Below are 19656 nucleotides of genomic sequence, written 5' to 3'. Positions count from 1 at the left end.
CCAGTCCAGCCATTCAAAGTACCACAAACCATTTCCTGTTCTGGAAGACTGAAATGCAAACGCAGCCAGATCAACCCCCAAAATGGAACCTTTGCAGTTGCCCAGAAGAGAATGTTTTGCAAGGGCTGGGCTTCAGTTGTGGGGATGCGGCCACCATCTTGGCTGTTCTGATGGCCCTTTTCCCTGGGGATACCCCTGAAGTTTTGCACATCCAAGGTTTTCCCACTCTCTTGATTTAGGTAAACAGTATATTCATAAAACATGACTTTATTCCAGTGTTCCACTGGGGCCACAAGTATCAGATTAAGGATGTTCACTGCTTCTGACAGATCTCATCAAAATGATGTAACAGTTGAGAGAGAGGGAGAGAAAGAGCTTGGCACAGTCCAGTTTAATTGAACATCGCAAATCACTAGTTTGAGGAACAAACTGTTTCTAAAAGGTCAAAGAGGGAAAAAAAAGAAAAGGAAATCCATTGGTACCACACTTCTAAACAGACACGTTAGGGCTGGATAAACCTCACATACATACACCAAGCTCCTTGTGAATAACAAAAAGACTGTTTTGAAAATGGCAGTGTTTATCAAAGGACAAAGTGGATTAAACCAGTGCCATGATGGGAGAAGAGGATAATCCAAATACATTGATTTTGCTCATAAAGACTGGGAATTTGAGGAACAATTGTAGAATGGCCTATTGCTTAGTGGTGGAGAACCTGCTTCGCATTGACTGGGGTTCCAGGTTAAATCCAGGTTTTAAAAAAGTCTCAACTTGGAGGACAGGCTGTAAAACACTGCATTTACAGAAGAAAAAATCCTGGATGAAATGGATCAAAGGAAAGGTTCAATTTGGACTAAACTTAAAGTTCTTTACAAAAGTGTGCGTTTGTTTATTTCACTACTGGAAACAAAAAAGCTTTAGAAAATAAAATCACTTGCTTCTGCAAACACTACCACCCCAAAATAATCCCAAATGTGAGCAGAATGATTGGTGAAAGAGGCCAATGGGCAGCTATAAAATAAGTCCTGGTGGCACACCACGCCAGTACTTTGTAATTGCCCCCAAAGAACCCTGATTGTATCCATAATGGAATCCACATGCAACTAATCCAGAATAATCCTAATGTCGTTTGCTGACTGAAATGATGCCTACTTAATCCAGTTTTTTACTTCCCAAAAATGGACAGTCAGATGTCTAAACCAGAAAGTGGACTTCCTGGACAACAAGCTTCTCCTCTTGTTTGTCTGCACCTACCAATATACTTCCATACTGCCACCATTTCTATTCCCTCTGCCTTCCAAAGCAGCTTGAAACCAGCCCATAATCATCTTCACTTTCCCTCTTCTATACTCTGAGAAGCAGCTGAGCTTCTAGGAACGAAAAAAAGCTAGGAGTGGGCAAGACCATCCATGGCTTTGCCAGCACTTTACCTGGAAAGCTTTGCTGCGGTTTCGAATATCCTGCAGCTGAGCCGGCAATTAACTCTGCTCCTGGACACAGCTGATGTCATGTGATCTGACAGACTGCAAGCTAATTTTGAACTGGTGGATAGATCTCAGGTGGAAGCAGCCAGAGACAACCTGTCCCTGCCCTAGTCCTCCATCTCCTACAGCAGTGTTTCTCAACCTTGACCATTTAAAAATGTGTGGACTTCAAATTCCAGAATTGCCCAGCCAGTCCACCCATCTTAAAATGGCCAAGGTTGAGAAACACTGTCCTACAGTGTTGCCCTTTGACCGGTGCCTATTAACCAACAGACTCTACTACCAGTCCTCAAGCCAGGAAGATGAGGATTGCACAGCTCCATTGTAAGAAAAGAAGTCAATTTGTCTAATAGCTCCAAATAAACTCCTATAATTCAGAAGGAGAGCCCATTTTTAACCTGATTCCATGTTGTCTTTTTTGTACCTGCTAAATTATCCCTCCAGAGGCTGAGCATTGTATTCTCATGAGGAAGGGACTCATAATTAATTATACAGTGCTTGTTTAAACATGCTAAACCTCTGTGCTTCAGTTCTTTGCTGGACCTTCCCCACTACTATTGCATTTCTGGCTCCCTGACCTTTGCTGGGGTAGCTACGAGACGCAGCCAAAATCACTCCGCAGCACACACACACAGGCGCACACAAGTCAATACATAACAGTTCTCTGAGAGGGCATCTGTGGAGGAATGAGCGTGTTCCAAATGTCAGGAATAGTGGAAATCAAAGACAAAAGGGTCACGACAAGAAAAGCATCAGATAAAATTTAAAAAAAAACCCACAGAGAAGGAAGGGCCGAAAAGGTTAGCATGAGCACCAACAAACAGCATAGGGTCATGCAGGTGTGTGTTTTAATTTTAAATGCTGTTACATATGGGCTTCATGAAGCATTAGCCATCATCTTGCAAAGCAGACATCAAAGTGTTACATGCACCAAGCAGATGACCGTAAAATGAGCTATGCAGCAAAAACACGGTAGCTCTCCAAGCATCGATGAGAGATGTGAAAAAGGAAACCCGATGCATTTTACAGTCTCAACATGGTGTATATAAGTTCTGGCAGCTACGGGCGAGAGAACGGCTTCGATTAGCAATATCCCTCAGTGACGGCCATTTGATAGAGGACGCTGATGTCGTCGAAGGGCAGATTAGAAAGAAAACTTGGGAGAGCAATTGGGAAATCTCTCTGCGAAACATATATGCACCATGGTTATCAGCCAACAAGCCATAAAATGCAAAAAGGTGATGGGTGCGTGAGAGGAATAGAAAAGAAGCCAAAACCAACCTTGGAGAAATATCACATCCTTGCTGCATAAAGGCACCCAGGGAAAACCAAAGGCTGTTAAATATTCCAAATTCATTTGGTGGGTCAGGAGGGTTTTGAGGGTCCCGAGGCTCTTCCTGGTTATCTTCCAAATGCCACTCGTAAGGGCTGAATCGGCTGACTAGAAAGAGAACTACGCTGACGCCAATGTAAGCAAAGACTATACACATCCAAATTTCATAGGCCAAAGGATCCAGAAAGGAGAAGACCCCCGGTTTAGATTTCTGGGGCTTCTTGATCATGATAGAAATGCCCAGGCTCATAAAGGGTTTGGAAAAATCTATGACTTCTTCTCGGACCAGTGTTATAGTCAGGGGGGCAACAGCTATATCTGCTCTCTGGAAAGACAGAACACACACACATATAAAAAAGAAGAAGAAGAAGAAGAAGAAGAGAAAATTACAGCAAGACATCTTTATTAAAACAACAGTAGTCCTCGTCTCTCTGCACCTCTGACATGGAATCCTAAGCTGTTAGCACTTTCTACCTCTTGGGAATGTTGCTCTTGCTTGGGTCTGCAGTTCCTTATGCTTCCTCCCTTTGGAGAAGACCGAAATGCCCTACATGTCTCTGACAGATCTGCAGGCAGCATGTTCCACTCTTGTGACAGACTGGCCAGACCCAGAATCTAAGGAACAGTAGAGAAGAGGGTGACCATGTTCCTGCCTCTGCTTATGTGCTTCCCAAACATGGCTGGGTTGGTCATTTTTTTTTTTTTTTTTGGAGACTAAGAATTCTGGAGGGGTGGCGTCCTTGGCTTCATCCAGCAATGCTCTTCTTGTGTTCCCATCTTGAGCCCTCTGTGGAAAAATGGGGGCGGGGGAGGGCTTTCCCTCCAGATCACCTATGGCCAAAGAGGAGCAGTTTTAGGAAGTTTCAGGAAGCTGCGTAACATTGGAGAGATGTGTAACTGAGAAAGCCAGCTCCACCTATCCCCCTTCCCATACTGTAGCGGTATATTTATTTTATTTATTGCACTTATACAGCCACCCATCTCACGCCTGTGACTCTGGGCAGGCGCACAAATAAAAAACCCAAAGCTGAACAATCAACCTAAGTAAAACAAAACCATACATATCCAAAATACCTCCCAGTCTAGGGAACTTCTAATGCTGACTGTGAGTGAAGTAGAGAAGGAACTTTCTCTCAGGAACCCAGTATTAATAATATGGATTCAGTTCCTCTGTGTACTGGCTATATGGCTTGGCCATAGCTTGTTTTATAGGGCTATGACAGACAAGATGAAACCATGGACTGTGTACCTATTCCACTTGGCTGTTCTTGGGTGGACTGGTTGCACCGGAAGCCAAGTTTCTTCAGGTCTGTTGCCCCATATCTGTTAAGGCAACCAGTGTCAATCATTTTTCCACACAATGCATGTTAGGGGGAAGGTATTGGGAGAAACACCCAGATTGGTGCTTTTGACTTTTGTCATAAATTTCTAAGCTCCAGAGAGGAAGCAAAAGTGCAGTGCAAATGAATGGCATATTAGTCTGGTTGAAATTTTTAATCTTCAAAATGTGTTGTGGACTTATTATTAAGCCATCTCCTCCCTTCTTTCCGGTGAATTGCCATATGGCATTCTCTTGTCTGCTGCTGGAATTAAAATAACTCTTGGGGAAAGCTTGTGTGTGTTTTGGAATTTGATGCTGAGTAAAACTTCTCCTGTATCGAGCTTCCATTTAAGCTCAGAAAACAACATTACTAGTCCCAATGGCAGAGAGAAAGGAACAGAAGGAGGGATGTCTTGATGGCTGGTCACCAAATATTAGCTTGAGGGTCCACCCCCAGCTTCCCTTTCCCCTTCAAGGGCCAGGAAGAAGAGAATGCATTGCGCAAAAGATGCCAAAATTACAGCTAGTCCTTGCTGACTGACTGCCTCGTTTAGCAACCCTTCAAAGTTACTATGTTGTAAAAAAAAAAAACAGCTTTACAACCAGTCCTTGCATTTACAGCTGTCGCAGCATCCTGCGGTCACTTTATTGCCATTTGCATGCTTCCCAACCGGCTTCTAACAAGCAGAGTTACTGGAGAATGCAGAAGTAAAATTGCAAGTCATGGTCACGTGATATCTTGCTTAATGACTGAATGGGCAGTGATGTCATAAGTCTGTTGTGGTCACATAATTTTCCGCTTAGCAACCACGGCACTTAGCAACAGAGTTGCTGGTCACAATTGAGGTTGCTAAGGGAGGCCCAAGGTCACCCAGCTGGTTTTGTGCCTAAGGCAGGACTAGAACTCACGGTCTCCCAGTTTCTAGCCTGGTGCCTTAACCACTACATCAAACTGGCTTGCTCATATAGCTATTTACAATATCCTTATTGTAAATTAAGAGTCATCTTCCCTGATTTGCAAGGAACCTGGGGCAAGGAATTTGTTATCCTCTCCTTGTCAAGGCAAACCCCTGACTAATAAGAATGCTCCTGATTTGGGGGTAGAAGGAGCCTTTCAGACAGTGAAATGGAGACAATTAACATTCTTCATCTAAGTAAATACACCCTCAAATCGAACTTAACTCCTTGCAACTGCCTCTGGGCAGTTTTCTTGACAGTGTTACCAAACACTGTCCCCACAGAGTTTTGTTGTCCCCACACAGAAAGGCTGAGGAGTGCAATCATGCCTGGGCTCCAAGTAATGCATTCAAACAGCAAGCAGCCTTTTGAGTTGGACTAAGCCCAAAAGGAGTCATGAGAATTTGGACCTGAGCCAAGTCGTTCTAGGAAACTTTGGCATTTGCACGAAAGTTTAGTTAGCTGTAAACTCTTCTCCGTTCACAAGATACATCTGCTGCAGATCAAAATATCTTAATCTTAGATGATCTCACTAGTTGGATCATAGGAATAGCATGTGCTTAGATATATTCCAAGGAAGATGAAAAGGGGCTGGTACCAACAGGCAACTCAAGCGTTCAGACTCGAGGCTGAGACTTATGTCTAGCCACATCTAGTCTTTGAATTACATGTTCTAAAAACTAAGTGGAGCTGGGAAAAAGACCTCAGTGAGGTCAGAATAGAAACAAATTTTAATTCATTTGAAGTATTTAATTAAAAACTGTTAGCTATAATTCCTTACCCATGTATTTAGTAATTTTCTCATATGGCACATCAAAAATTATAATCTGGTGGCAATTTGGGGAAGAGCTAAGCTCCCAGGAGGCATCTCAGATTCTATACACCTTTGTGCTGTTCTTAGCTTTCCTGAATGGGCAAATATAGTAAATGGAAGGGATGCCCACTGGAGCTGAATATCCATTAAAAACAAATTGACATAATAGAAGTCATTCCCATCAGTTGAACTCATTTGCATCAAGTTATTTCATTTACATAATTGCTGTCAATCATCTGGAAGGCTTCAGATACAACAGACTTTGTAACTGAGGGGTGAAGTCTGAACAAAACCTTTGTCCATTGCATCTGAAGTTCACTGAATGGTGGAGGGCATACAATTGAGGTCTCATTGCAGAGACCAAAACAAGCCATATCTCCCCTTATCTTGTGTTCTTGTAGGCAAGTTAACTTGGAGGGAGAGATTGAGTGCAGGGGGATGAGCAGATAAAGTTCAAGAGCTGGGATATTGCTTGTTTATGCTCCTATGATGGGAAAAATGGTTATCTATTATATATATAGATAATTACCGCCGCCCCCTTTTTTTTTTTTTGAGTCAGTCTTGATTCCTGGCAACTGCCTGGGCAAGTCCCTGCAGTTTTCTTGGCAAGATTTCAGAAGTGGTTTGCCATTACCTCCTTGCTTGGGCTGAGAGTGAGTGACTGGCCCAAGGTCACCCAGCTGGTTTCATGCCTAAGGTTTTAACGGGCCTAGAACTCACTGTCTCCTGGTTTCTAGCCTGGTTCCTTCACCACTACACCAAACTGGCTGCCTAGCCTATTAAGATCAGTTTAATCTTGCCATTTCCCTAGGTACAGTGAAGTGCATTTGGTTGCAATATGGTTTTGCTAAAGGGTACATAAATGGAACTCAAAAGCACCCTTCCTGTTGGGTAAAGTCAACATTAACAACAACAATCAATTACTGAATCGCAAAGTAATGTAAATCACTCAAGGAAGGGGAAAAGGGAGTAGGAAATATTTTGCTTCTGCTAAAGAAAAAAAAACTTATCTTATCTTATTGATACTAGACAAATTGCATTTGTATTATCTATCTTAACACTAAAATTATTAAGCACCCAAATCTATATATAGCTACTTGTGCAGGCCTAATACTAATAATAATTAAATCATTATTATTTATTAAATTTATAAGCCACCCGACTCCCAGTGACTCTGGGTGGTTAGAACTTAGAAGATGCTCTACTAAATACTTTCACTGAGAAACAATCCCTTATTGTTGATCTTACATATGAGTAAAGATACACAAGATCAGTTGTACTTTTCAGTGCAAAGCCTACTAATCAAAGTGGGACTTTTTTCTGAGTATACACTTATGCAATATCTGATTGCATCCCTGCCCTAAGCACTCTGCACACTTTTCTGGAAGCTGTGATGATTGAATGACAGTCCATGCAGACACAGCTTCCTGAACAGAAACAGTCTGTGCACAGAAACAATCTGAATGGTGACATTCGGAATGGCAAGGAATTGCTTTTTCACACTGAACGAGAACATTTACATCACAAAGACTCCAGGTGTCTTACAAATCCTTGCTGGGTGAGATCAAGTTCATATCACTCATCCAGAATTTACTGTGGGTAAATGTCAAGTTCTTTGAGGTTAAATATCTGGTCACATATTACTTGACACATTAACCCAAGGGCCAGCACAGAGCAAGGCAGCCTTCACTTCTTCTCCATTTAGTCAAAGTCCTCAAGAACTTGGATGTCAAGGGAGTGCTTGATTTTGCATAACTTACACCGACATCCTTGTAACGTCAAAGCACCACTTGTGTTCCGTATCCTGCCTTTAGAACAAGCATCTGTTTCTTTCATCTGAGAACCTGTTAAGGATGCTCAGAGTATATTTTGCATGATAGAGTTTTCTTCTTGATGTAAATACCATACATTTTGGCACCGGGAATTCCAGGAGAGGACTTCATGCTATGTTATCATATGTACTTTTGTGGGAAGGATTGGGCCTCCTTTTAGAGGCCAAAACCAAACCGACGATGAATAGAAATGCTACAAAGCTGTAGAAGATCTGAAAAAAGACTCTAAAGAGATGTTACTCTTCTGTCACTCAACAGGGAATAAGGCCCAGAGCTGTTTAAGGGGAAGAGAATATGAAGCACAATTAATGGGAAAGTTCATGGGAAGGTGGGAGTATGATACAGATTTCTCAAAATTCTACATCTCACATTTCTGCTGACCACTGAAGGCCAATTCCATTCCTTCATCACTAATGAAACAATGAGATTTCAAATCACAAAATCTCCTGTTCCCACAGCAATTCTCCAAATCACATAGGGAGCCACCACAAAGAGAATTTTCACTCCTAGAATTCCTTCAGGGCAGCTGTGAAGAGGAAATTCTTGCTAGAATGTCCATTATTCCATGGCAATTAACTCTGATAGGTGTTTGTCCTCTACAATGACATGATTAAACATTTTCAGCAAACTTGTCTGTTTCCTTTGGTTGAGACAACTAACTGGTGAATATCTGAAATCACAGAGCTAAAGATGTCCATAAGGATATGTTTTTGTTGTTTATTTGTTCAGTTGCTTCCGACTCTTCATGACTTCATGGACCAGCCCACGCCAGAGCTTCCTGTCGGTCGTCAACACCCCCAGCTCCTCCAGGGACGAGTCCATCACCTCTAGAATATCATCCATCCATCTCGCCCTTGGTTGACCCCTTTTCCTTTTGCCTTCCACTCTCCCTAGCATCAGCATCTTCTCCAGGGTGTCCTGTCTTCTCATTATGTGGCCAAAGTACTTCAGTTTTGCCTTTAATATCATTCCCGCAAGTCTGGCTTTATTTCCTGGGCAATCAGCACAGTTTATCTAGTCCAGTTTTGCTGGATATTCTTGCACGTGCATCTAAGGAGCTGGGCCAAGATGGACAGATGGAGAAGAGATCTATGTGTTTAACTTTGGGAACATAACTAATAAGGCAAACTATTAGCAAAACCGCAACATACAAGGACTTACCCCATAGACCAGCTCACCCACCATGCCATTCCACATTTTAGTCTCAGAATCCTTCGCGCCATACTTTCCATCAGGTACAATGGACAGGACATATTTAATCCCGACGTGTTTTGCAATTTCGTAAGCAAGGTCAACACAATAGCCTTCGTATTTCTCATTCCCTTCCTTTTGGTCAGGAGACTGCTTGCGCATCACATAGGGTGCTTCCTGAAAAATGACACAAGGAGAAAATAAGGTAGGGAAACCAGGGTAGACATTAGAGCAAATGGGGAGAAATCCCAACCCAAGAGGTTCAAACATTAAGGAAATGTAGGAAATTTAGGGAGTTAAGGAAAACCTGACCTGTCTGTCAGTTCAGAAAGTAGGCAGAACTATTAAAGCTGGGGAAGATCAAACTGAGCAACTAATCAGAAGCCAGAAGGTATTAGGGGAGATCTCTTAGGGGAGATTTTCAAAGACTTTTTAAAAGGGGGAAGAGTTTTTGTCTTCTGCCCTTTGTTCCCGTAGCAGCATTTTCCTGGGCTGATTAAAGTTGAGCTGCAATTACTTAGTTCTGTATGTGGTCAACTCTGCATGTATGTATTAGGGTAACAGCTATTCAGCCTCTTCAGAGTAGTTCTCTCATTCTTCTTTGTTTTCCCCTTTTCTTGTTTTGCAACTCCCTCTAATTCTTTAACCTTGATATACATTGTAAAGTCTTGAATTCTTAATCAATCAATGACTCTCATTCTGACAAGGAATCTAGCTTTAGGTCATGTCTCCCACCAGGTTAAGCTACTGATAAAAGGGCAATAGCTAACTTGTTCCATTCCATATCATTGTTGAGAAAACTACATGGATGTGTGTGTCCAGGAAGACATCAGGAGATGAGTTTGACCTGAAGGAGTCTAGTTTAGAAAACAATGACTAAAGGGAGGTAAATCACCTTATGCCCCATTTGGAGAAAGTCAGCTTTTTATTCTATAAGCTAATTACACACTGGCTGGTGTGCAACTTACAAGGATGGTAGTCACCACAATGGTTCTATTCTCAACTGAGGATGTATCATTGGAAATGGTAGGGTCGACTGCAGGCACAAATCGCTCATATTCATTCCAGTAACCAGCCTATGAGATAGTGAATTTATGTTATTCAAGATAGATAGATAGATAGATAGATAGATAGATAGATAGATAGATAGATAGATAGATAGATAGATACTACTGTACAATGGTAAATGGGCTTCTCCTCTCTCACTGTAACTAGAAGTTGCTGGACATTCTCAGACTAAAAAATGTAGGCTTCCCTTTTCCTTTTAAAAACATGCCTTTAAAATTCCTTCCTCTCCCCTTTCTCATAGGAGTAACAAGGGTGGGAACAAGCCCTCCTATGGTGTACTTTTGGAGAGGAGAACTGGAAAGTGCCCAGGATTAGCATCATGTTGCCACTTGTGAGTGGGGAGTATGTGACTAGTTGGACACTTGGACAGCCCCAAAACCTTTGATAGGGATCTTAGTTGAAGCCTCCTCACTTTTTCACTTTGTCTCTTCTCTTTCAGTCTCTTGAATCCCCAGGTCAATCTAGTTAGCTCCATGGGCAAAATATATTTGTAGCCAAGTTTCCCTGATCCAAGACTTATTGTCTGTAGCAGGCCCAGGCCTTAGGGAGATTAGTATCTGGTGGTAGGTCACTGGGCAATTTTTTTTATGTAACAAAATTTGTGACTCAACATTGCTTAAAAACTCCACTGAGTAAACTGTCAAAATAAAGATACCTAGGAGCTGGACCTGAAATCCATCCATTCCTTTCTCCATCCCGTGGGTTCATCTGATATTTTGACAGTCATCCAACCGATCTTTTCCTATAACAACTTGGGGGGCAGAGAGTGATTTTGTCTCTACATTTACCTAACTGCAGCTTACCTTCCGTGGCCCGCCAGGTCTCATTTCATACACATCAATCGTATAATTGGTTCTACGTCCATAGGTGTCAAACTGGATATTTCCTGTCATTCCTTGAACTTGAACCTTCACAATTGTAAAGTTGCAAGATGACAATATATAGAAAGTGGCAAAGAAATTGGCATCCATGCATTGCCCAGTATACAAGAACCATTGTTCCATAAAAACTCATTTTTCAGCAATTCCATCAAAATCAAACAGCAGATGGATTTGTCCTTAAGCATGTCACAAATTCAGGTTCCAAAAGAGAGAGAATGGCTGACCTATCTACTTTTGGCTAACTCTGCCAACTGTATCTACCCCCCCTCCTAATGGGGATGTTCTTCTCACTTAGGGGGGCATTTATGAAAAGACCTTCACAACAAAATATGCCTGGCAAAAATATACCTTAATATCCTTCCAGAACCAAAATAGCTCATTCTCTTATCCCAAGTATTTCTACATTTTTAAAAGTGCATTTTGATTTTAAGTGCCTATTCTACAGTGCAGTTGATTTTCTGTCTTTTATGTATTTCCTGTGCTATTTATTTATTAATGCTATTTTATCACTTCCATTACCTTCTGGGTGGTTTTTTCTGGGGCGGGGATAAAACATATTTTAGAAACTTCTAATGGTTTAAGTAACTTTGTAAACTATACAAAAAACATTGGATATTGGATGGATGGATCGACCTCAAGTAAGTAAATAAGAACGGTAAGTAAGTGAAAAAATAAAGCCTTTGACAAGAAAAATATAGGTTGCTATCCTTGGAATATAGGATTTTTTTTTCTTCCTAGTGTTTTTCCTGCAGGCGCAGGGTCCTCTTTTTCAGATCAACCAAATGTTGATCCGTTGATTGCAACATGAATTGACTGACAGGCTTGTTGCCCAAGCCTGATGTTGTGTGCTGAGAGAGAGGGACTGGCCCAAAGTCACCAGCCAGCTTTCAGGCCTAAGGTGGACTAGAACTCCCAGTCTCCTGGTTTCTAGCCTGGAGCCTTAACCACTATACCAAACTGGCTTTCACTAAGATGATATAGGATGCTGTTGCTTAAATCCTTACCATTTTCAATGCTCTCTCAATATCAATTCCTTGACTCCAGGGCACAGCTGGGTTGGCTAAACAATCTCCAGCACTACCTCTCCGGGATACATCTACCCGCTGCCTTCGGAGGTACCGGAACGCTTCCGCTATGACAAGTATTGCATCATGGGTCAATGCAGATGTATACTAAAGGAGATGTAAAAGAGACAAGTAAGTGAACTTCATCCCACAAATTTATTTATTTATTTGTTTGTTTGTTTGTATGTTTTATGTATTTCCTGTGCTATTTATTTATTAATGCTATTTTATCACTTCCATTACCTTCTGGGTGGTTTTTTTTTTTTTGTTGATTTATATTACCGCCCCTCTCCCCCAATGTGGGAGAGGTCTCTCCCTCTCTCTCTCTTTTTTTCCCCTCCTTAAACAATGTTGAGTAATATCACAATACCTAGCAAGGCTGTGTCAGCCCTATAAGGTAGACCAGACTAAGAAACCAATGCCATATACTGCAGGTCAGGACTATTTTCACTTAAACAGAATCTTGTAAGGCTGAATTGGCTTCCTCCTCACTCACTTTATCTTTGTGTGAACTAGGGAGGGGCGTGACTCAGATGTTTTCTCAAATTAGTTTCTTGGAACCGGTTCAAGCCCCTCTTATCTGACCATTGCCTTGGTAACACCTTTTCCTCCTGTCCTTCAAGGCCATTCCCTTTGCCCTCTACAGCTGTACAATTTTCAAAAAATGATTCAGAAGGCTCTTAAGACCTTGTGTGCAGCCTGTCTTTTTTTCAGCCTGTAGCAAAAAGATGCAGCTGCTTTAAGGGTCACAGTTGCTTTAATGAATCAGCTTAGTAAAGTAAATTTTAACCAATATTAGAGAGAGTTCTCTGCTTGCCCTCATGGAGGTCTGAAGTGCTTCTTCTGGATCATTTTCTGAGTGTGCACAGTAAGAAATTACATAATAATAACCACTCCACATTCCTTGAGGTGTTAAGTACCGTTCTGAAATTATACTATTGCTAAAAAAAGAAAGATGGAAAGAGTTGTCCTATCTTTTTCTGTGCCTCATTTATGGTCCTCTTTCCAAGACTGCCATTTTAAAGCAGTGGCATGAGAGTGCCAGTAGGCATGTTAACCCTTGATATGGGTAACAATGTAAAATTCCATTAAAAATAGGATTATTTACAACAAATCACAGCAAACCACAAGAACAGTTACAAAGTGCATGGAATGGAAGAGCTGATATGTGCAGACATACTGTGCCAAAAATGCATCTCCCAATTTTATGCAAATTTACTCTCCAGAGAGAGTTTTGTTTTGTTCTTCAACCCCATTCTCCAGAAGCTTTAAAATGTCTTTAGATTACTAGTGGCATTATCACAGTAACCTTCTCCAAATGTTAACACAGACAATAATATATGACACCATTTTTCTCCCTTGGGGGGCGGTGAAGGGGGGAAATTGTTGTAGCAACCTTCTCCTTTTGTTAAAAAATGAATTAGTCAACACAGCTTGTCTGATTTTAAAACCAGAACAACTATGAAGTATATCTCTCTGGGCTGCATTTTGTGTTAACTCACACATGCAGTTAGCAATAAATCTGTTTATTATTCTACCCTAAAATACCTTCACAGGACACTTCCACAGTTTTTTCATGAGGTTCAAAATTACAGTTCTGATTGAGTTTATAAATCTGATAAACTTTCCCACTCACAGGAAGGTAAGATCTCTCAATGGTTTTTATCTCCCCTCCACCCCTGCCAGTTTTTTCCCCCAAAAAACCCAATGTATTATATTTACTTCAGATAAAGAGGGACTTTCTGAAACTAGAAGTTAGTCTCTTTTCTGAATAAATTGTATTTTCACGGTCAGCATTCTGTACCATACATGCACATGCATCTATGAATAACTGGTTATCACATTTGACAAAATTAACCAGCCATTGTGGCTAAAATCCATGGGTGATTTACTAGAAATTAACGAAGAAGTTAATAGGTTGTACAGGAGTATTCGTCCATTCGCCCACAAGATTAATCAGCCTAATCTAGTCCTTCAATTCTAGAAAGATGAAGAGAATGAACTGCAAGATAGAATAGATGTCACTTGGGGGTGGGGGGTGGGGAGAAAGACTATAAGAAGTTCTTTTGATAACAGAAATACCAGCAGGTCTGTTTTTGGAAAAGAAGATATGCCAGACCGCTTATCATCTTAAATGAAATCAACCCTTAATTTTCAATGAATTGTGTAGAGCGCTATGAATTTTTTGCACAATATTGGTGATTGTGATACCAGCTGAAAGAAGTCTTTGCAAGCTAGCGCTCATCAAAAACTACCAGCATTCTGTTGGCAAGAACGATTACAGATGCAGTTGTTTTGCTGATGTTGTGTTATATGGAATATGACCAGACATGGGTTTGCTAAGACCAGGAAACAAAGCTGAAAAAAGAATCAGTTGAATAAAACACTGGTAACGATATGGTTATTAGGGAAAAAAAACTCAAACAAAAACATAAATAGGGCCATTGGATTCTTCGCTCCCCAAACCTCACAAAATAATCAACAGGATTTGTGAAACACAGTCACAGGCAGGGTGAGCTAATTCAACAGGGTTTACAAGGGAAAATCTCATAGGAACAGGAGGCATAATGTGGACATCTGCAGGAGCTTGCTGCTTTCATGAGAATGCTTCCACACAACAAACAAGAATGGAAAGCTGATAACTTTTAATAAAAATCCGGTCTGAAAAGGAGATAGCAGATGCCTTCTACTGTAGACCACCACAGTTCTCCTCCTCTTACCAGCCCAACCTAGAGATTGATCTACACCTTGCCTGTGGGCTTAACCCAGAGCTATGCTTCTTCCCCATTTTGCTTTGTAACTTCCTCCACCTGACTTTTTTTTGGTTTTAGGCAAAGTTTGTTCCTTGTTTAGAAAAACTGAAAATCCTTACATATCACAGAGTATTCTATAATATGCACCAGAGACGAAATTTCTACTTTTTGCTTGCTGTTCTTGCACAAAGAATTCCGACTGTTGTTCTCCAATAGCTGGCCAATTAAGCGTTACATAAACCTGCCATTGTCTTTCTTGAACACCCCCCCCCCACAATTTTCCAATCAGGCTGCCTCAATTATCAGAAACCGTCCTGCCATCCCTTCCACACCATACCAAGAGACAAATCTAATTTTCTATTTTATTCATATTCTGCTAACAAATGCATGAACATGTGAAGCCAGAGAGGGAAGGAGAGAGCTGATGAAATATTGAATAAATTAAAACACCCAGGCTCTCATCTCTAGCCAATTTTATTTCCTAATCAAATTTACTTTCCCCCCCCAAGGGGTGGGGTTGTCAGTTTAATAAACACTGTTCATGTATTACAAATCCAAAGTGTTTCTCAACATTAAGAGTATTTAAAGAGGAAAACTTTCCCCTGAGTTTATATGTGGTGCCATCTTTTCCTCTTCCCCACCCCGGCTTTTTATTGCTTTTTTCTGGGGTTGGTGGTGTGGCTGATTGTGGTCTTTACCACTGTTATTTATTAGTTCCTGTTTGTTTTACATGGGACAGTGGAGGTTTTAAATGGTTCTTTTTATATTCTATGTAAGCTGCTGGGAGTCATTTTCATTATGACAGGGTAGAAATGTATTTAATAAGTAAATACATAAATACAACAGCAGAAGAGTTCATTACTGTGAAAAAAGCTCTTTCCTAAATTAACTGTAGTTAAAGAGCATTAAGATATGATTCAGAGCTCTTATTTATGGCAATGTGCAATCAGCCTTGGATCATATCAGCTTCAACCACACCTTCCCACCCTCTGAAACTTCCTATGGTGTTGGATTGGGACCAGGTTGAAGTCCACCCTCAGCCAGAGAAGCTCATGGGTGACTTAAGCCAGTCACTCAATCTCAGCCCAACCAACTTCATAGGGTTGTTGTTGTGGGGGACAGAAATGGGAGGAGGGAGTGGTGTGTACTCTGGTCCTGAACTCCTGAATAATGGCAGGATACAAAGTGAATCAAGAAATAAGCAAGGATATAAAAGGTTCTGCCTAGAGACAAAAACACAGCACTTGAAGTGCACAGGCCCCAGTTATACAGTTGATAAAATGTAAGAATTGCTCATTCATTCTGGGCTAATGCATGTTAGATTTTATGCATCAGTGTTCTTTCAGGTTACTGTTGTTATGGAGCTGCCTGCTGGCATCAGAACAGGACAGATATGGCCAGAGGGAAGATGTCATGCTATTATTCCTTGTAGAGAAGAGTAATTTGGACTTCTCTCATCCAGTTTGGCTCCTTGACATGTTTTGTTTAGTTTTATTATTATTTTTGCATCAGAGGCCATCATTGATTGACTGATTGTTGAATGGATGGATGGGTGGGTGGGTGGATGGATTTATACCATGTGTCCTACTCTGGTGAGCATATCAGCTCCTAAACCTCATAAAGCAGTTCAATATCAATCCACAGTTGTCTTCATTTCTGTTGCTGTTGAAGGGAATTCCCAAATAATGCTGTCAGTCAATCAATCTCATCCTGTTTTCTTCCAGCTGACCAACAAAGAATGCACCTTGCAAGCTATCACTGGAGTGAGTCATGGAACAGCAAAAACCCTGTCCACCACCCTTCCTCCATTCAACAGAACAGGGAAAATAAACTACTGTAAATAGCTGAATGTACAGCTATTTATATTCAGCTGAATGTATTGAAGCAATCAGGTATGAGAAATGCAGGAAGATGATCTACCTTGAATCAGATCACTAGCTCAGTATTATCTACATCAGCCATTTCCAACTTGTTACCTCCATCTAATTGGATTTCAGTTCCTGTAATTCCCAGACACTGTAACTGGATGTTAGGAGAGTTGAATTTCAACATGTCTGAGAGGCATCTATTTGGAGAAATAAAGCTGGAGGGAGTGGCTTCCAGCATTTCAAGATCTGAAAGCTTTCTAAGACACCAGGCCTGGAACTGTGACTTTCTGCATGCAAAGCATGGCCTGATTCAAAGGTCTCACTACAGCGCAACCTAGATTGTTTGAGTCAAGCCATTGTGGTTTGTAAGCCAAAGTTTAAGACTTGTTAGAGGTGGTTCACAGTGATGTGGAGTCTTGTCTTCAACTAGATCCCTAAGTCTTGTTCAAAACAAATAAAAGTTTAGCACTCAACCCACAGCATCCACAGCTGAGCTACAAACAAAGAGGACTCAACAAATCTATGTCTTCTGAAAATGGTAGTCCTTTCCTCCCCCCACCACCTTCTTTCCAGTAGTCTGCAACACTTACCTTTAATGGAGAATTTTTGGCTTCAGGAAATTCCCTTTCATCAAGTCTTACCCAACGTTGCATAAACTGTTGGACCAATGGGTTTTCGTTATTAATAATCTGAAATCCAGTTACATTGGCCCCAGCCTGGACCACTCTTTCCACCGAGATGTCTGTAAAACCCTTGAAAGGCAACAGAAACATTTTAGTGGTTTATTTCAGCTTGGAAGCAGTCAAAAACACAGCCTCCAACCTTGGAAAAGAAACACAGGTTTAAATGTGCCGTTAATTTGCTGAGTCCAGTTGGTGGGTTCCCATTCTGATAAACCATTTGAAAGGCAGAATGATAAGAGGGAAGAGATAAAGCTTTATCACACCCATGGGCAAAGCTAGGATTTGGGTTTTCCCCTTTTTTGAAAAGCGTACTTATTCTGTCTCAAGGTTGATGTCATACTTTGCCACCAAACTGTGAGAAACAGGACCGCTAACATTTAGCAGTTTTGTCAGGAACGGCTTGAGGTCCCAGGCTGCAATCAATGGATATGGTCAGCATGGGCTGAAAGACTGCAAGGTGGCAGCATCTTAGCCAAACTTGCTTTATCTAAAAAAAATTATGCAGGGCCAGCTGTAGTTAGTATCCAGACAAGAAACCACCAGAAAATTCCAGGGGGTAGACTAGACAGGGGGATTGAAAAGAATCTTAGAAGAAGGCTATGGCAAACCATTTCCACACCACTTCCAAGTGAACCATATGAGTGTGTCCATGTCCGTTGAGCTGATATATACTTACATGTATCAGAGATACGTATTTTGGCATGGACGTATCCCAGACTTTTTTGGGGGTAGAGGGGGTGCTTTTGTGTTAATGTTGACTCTAGGCAACTGCCTGGACAAGTTCCTGCAGTTTTCTTGGCAAGATTTTTCAGAAGTGGTTTGCCATTGCCTCCTTCCTAGAGCTGAGAGAGAGTGACTGTCCCAAGGTCACCCAGCTGGCTTTGTGCCCAAAGTGGGAGTAGAACTCCTGGTCTCCCAGTTTCTAGCCTGATGCCTTAACCACTACACCAGACTGGCTCTCAGGCATATCAGAAGTATATTGAGATGCACCACTTAAGTCCCAAGGCCGCATGGACCCACAAGGTTTGTTTGTGTTTTGCACACACTTACATATACAGTATAACAAGGGAGGTGCTTGGAAACTGCACTTAAATGCATTTTAAATGCAAAGTACATTCAAAAATTAGATGAAAGGTGCAAGCTATTAAATAAAAAGCCCATTATCTTTCCTTCTCGTCACAATAAGCTTTAGCTATATTGCCAGAATTGGAGGCATGTGTTGTTAAGTAGCCTGGCAACTTGATTAGCTGGAACTATGGATTAACTTTGACTTTTTGTAACAAACTATAAAGTAACTAAGCCCAATGCTGTATTTCCCAAGAGTGAGTTTTATATTATTAAAAAGAGATGTGGATTATCAAACTGTTTAATTTGAGAGGAAATACAGATGATACAGTTAGGTTTAAACGATTAGAACATGAAAGCTGATTCACAGTGTTCACAAGTATGTTGGAGACTTCTGGCTGATTCAGAAGCTTCTTTAACATCTGAGAAATCATTTCTAGTCCAGATCCAAAAAGCCACTGTACTCTGGATACACTCTGATGGGAACGTCAGAATCTCTGTTTAAATACTAAAATGGTTTGTCATGTATTAAATCTCCACATCATCCTTTCTGGATTTAATTTTCAGTACTGATTATTAAAGCCCTGAGTAGTTTAGGGTCTTTAAAAACAAAAGATCATCACTTAGGTTGTCGCCTTTCTCTGGTCAACAATAGAGGGCCTGATAGTCTTGACACTCCAGGTTGATCTAGCTCAGCTTCTAATTCTATCACTTCTCTGGTAATGCTTTTGGTTTTTATAAGAGTCTCCAGAAAAAGGGAACAACAACAACAACAACAACAATAATAAAATAATAATAATAATAATAATAATATATCCAAATGTGTGTTTTCCATGTGTCTCTATAGGCATTTTTGTTTTGCAAGCAACATCCCCTTATATATTTCTAATTATTTTCACCATTATTCACATTTTCTATGTTAATGTTTTCCCTAATAAATATGTACATCAATATACTTGCTAATGTATGAGCTTTCTTTCTCATTTTGGGATCTGTATATGTGTGATAAGGCATCACCATGAAAAATTTGGAGACATACAGTATGATGAATATCAAAGGATCATTGCATTTTCGTTTTTTGTTTATGAGGTTTTGGAAAAACCAATTAGGTAGGTTTATATTAAGAATAAGAAAAGGAAGCACTGGATTTCTTTCGGAACTGTATGTGTGTGTGTGTGTGTGTGTGTGTGTGTAGAGGACTTACCAGATTAGCAAGCATATAGTGATAACTCCTGGAATTTTTACTAAGGACTGCAACCTGCATAAAAGGAAAAGAAGAAAAACCCAAGATGAAGCACTTTGCAGAAATAAAATTGTTTTGTTTTAAGGAAAAAGCAGGGTT

General features: G+C 40.8%; 1 protein-coding gene across 5 annotated transcripts in view; it reads right to left on the bottom strand.

Annotated features, from left to right (window-relative positions):
- Window positions 1-19656, bottom strand: part of GRIA3 (glutamate ionotropic receptor AMPA type subunit 3) — a 121664-nt gene that overhangs the window by 37212 nt on the left and 64796 nt on the right. For 4 of the 5 annotated variants that reach the window (XM_063313337.1, XM_063313335.1, XM_063313334.1 and 1 more), the window contains exons 5-11: window positions 19519-19572; window positions 17157-17318; window positions 11886-12053; window positions 10804-10908; window positions 9901-10008; window positions 8903-9109; window positions 2766-3142 (exon numbers count right to left, since the gene is read on the bottom strand). In XM_063313337.1, coding sequence (XP_063169407.1) covers window positions 2766-3142; window positions 8903-9109; window positions 9901-10008; window positions 10804-10908; window positions 11886-12053; window positions 17157-17318; window positions 19519-19572 — 1181 coding nt within the window. The remainder of the gene's footprint in view (window positions 1-2765; window positions 3143-8902; window positions 9110-9900; window positions 10009-10803; window positions 10909-11885; window positions 12054-17156; window positions 17319-19518; window positions 19573-19656) is intronic. The other variant, XR_010068639.1, reaches the window with a different exon arrangement.

Source organism: Candoia aspera, chromosome 12, assembly GCF_035149785.1.
Source record: "Candoia aspera isolate rCanAsp1 chromosome 12, rCanAsp1.hap2, whole genome shotgun sequence".
NCBI classification, from domain to species: Eukaryota; Metazoa; Chordata; class Lepidosauria; order Squamata; family Boidae; genus Candoia; species Candoia aspera.
This window is presented reverse-complemented; position numbering and strand designations above follow the sequence as displayed.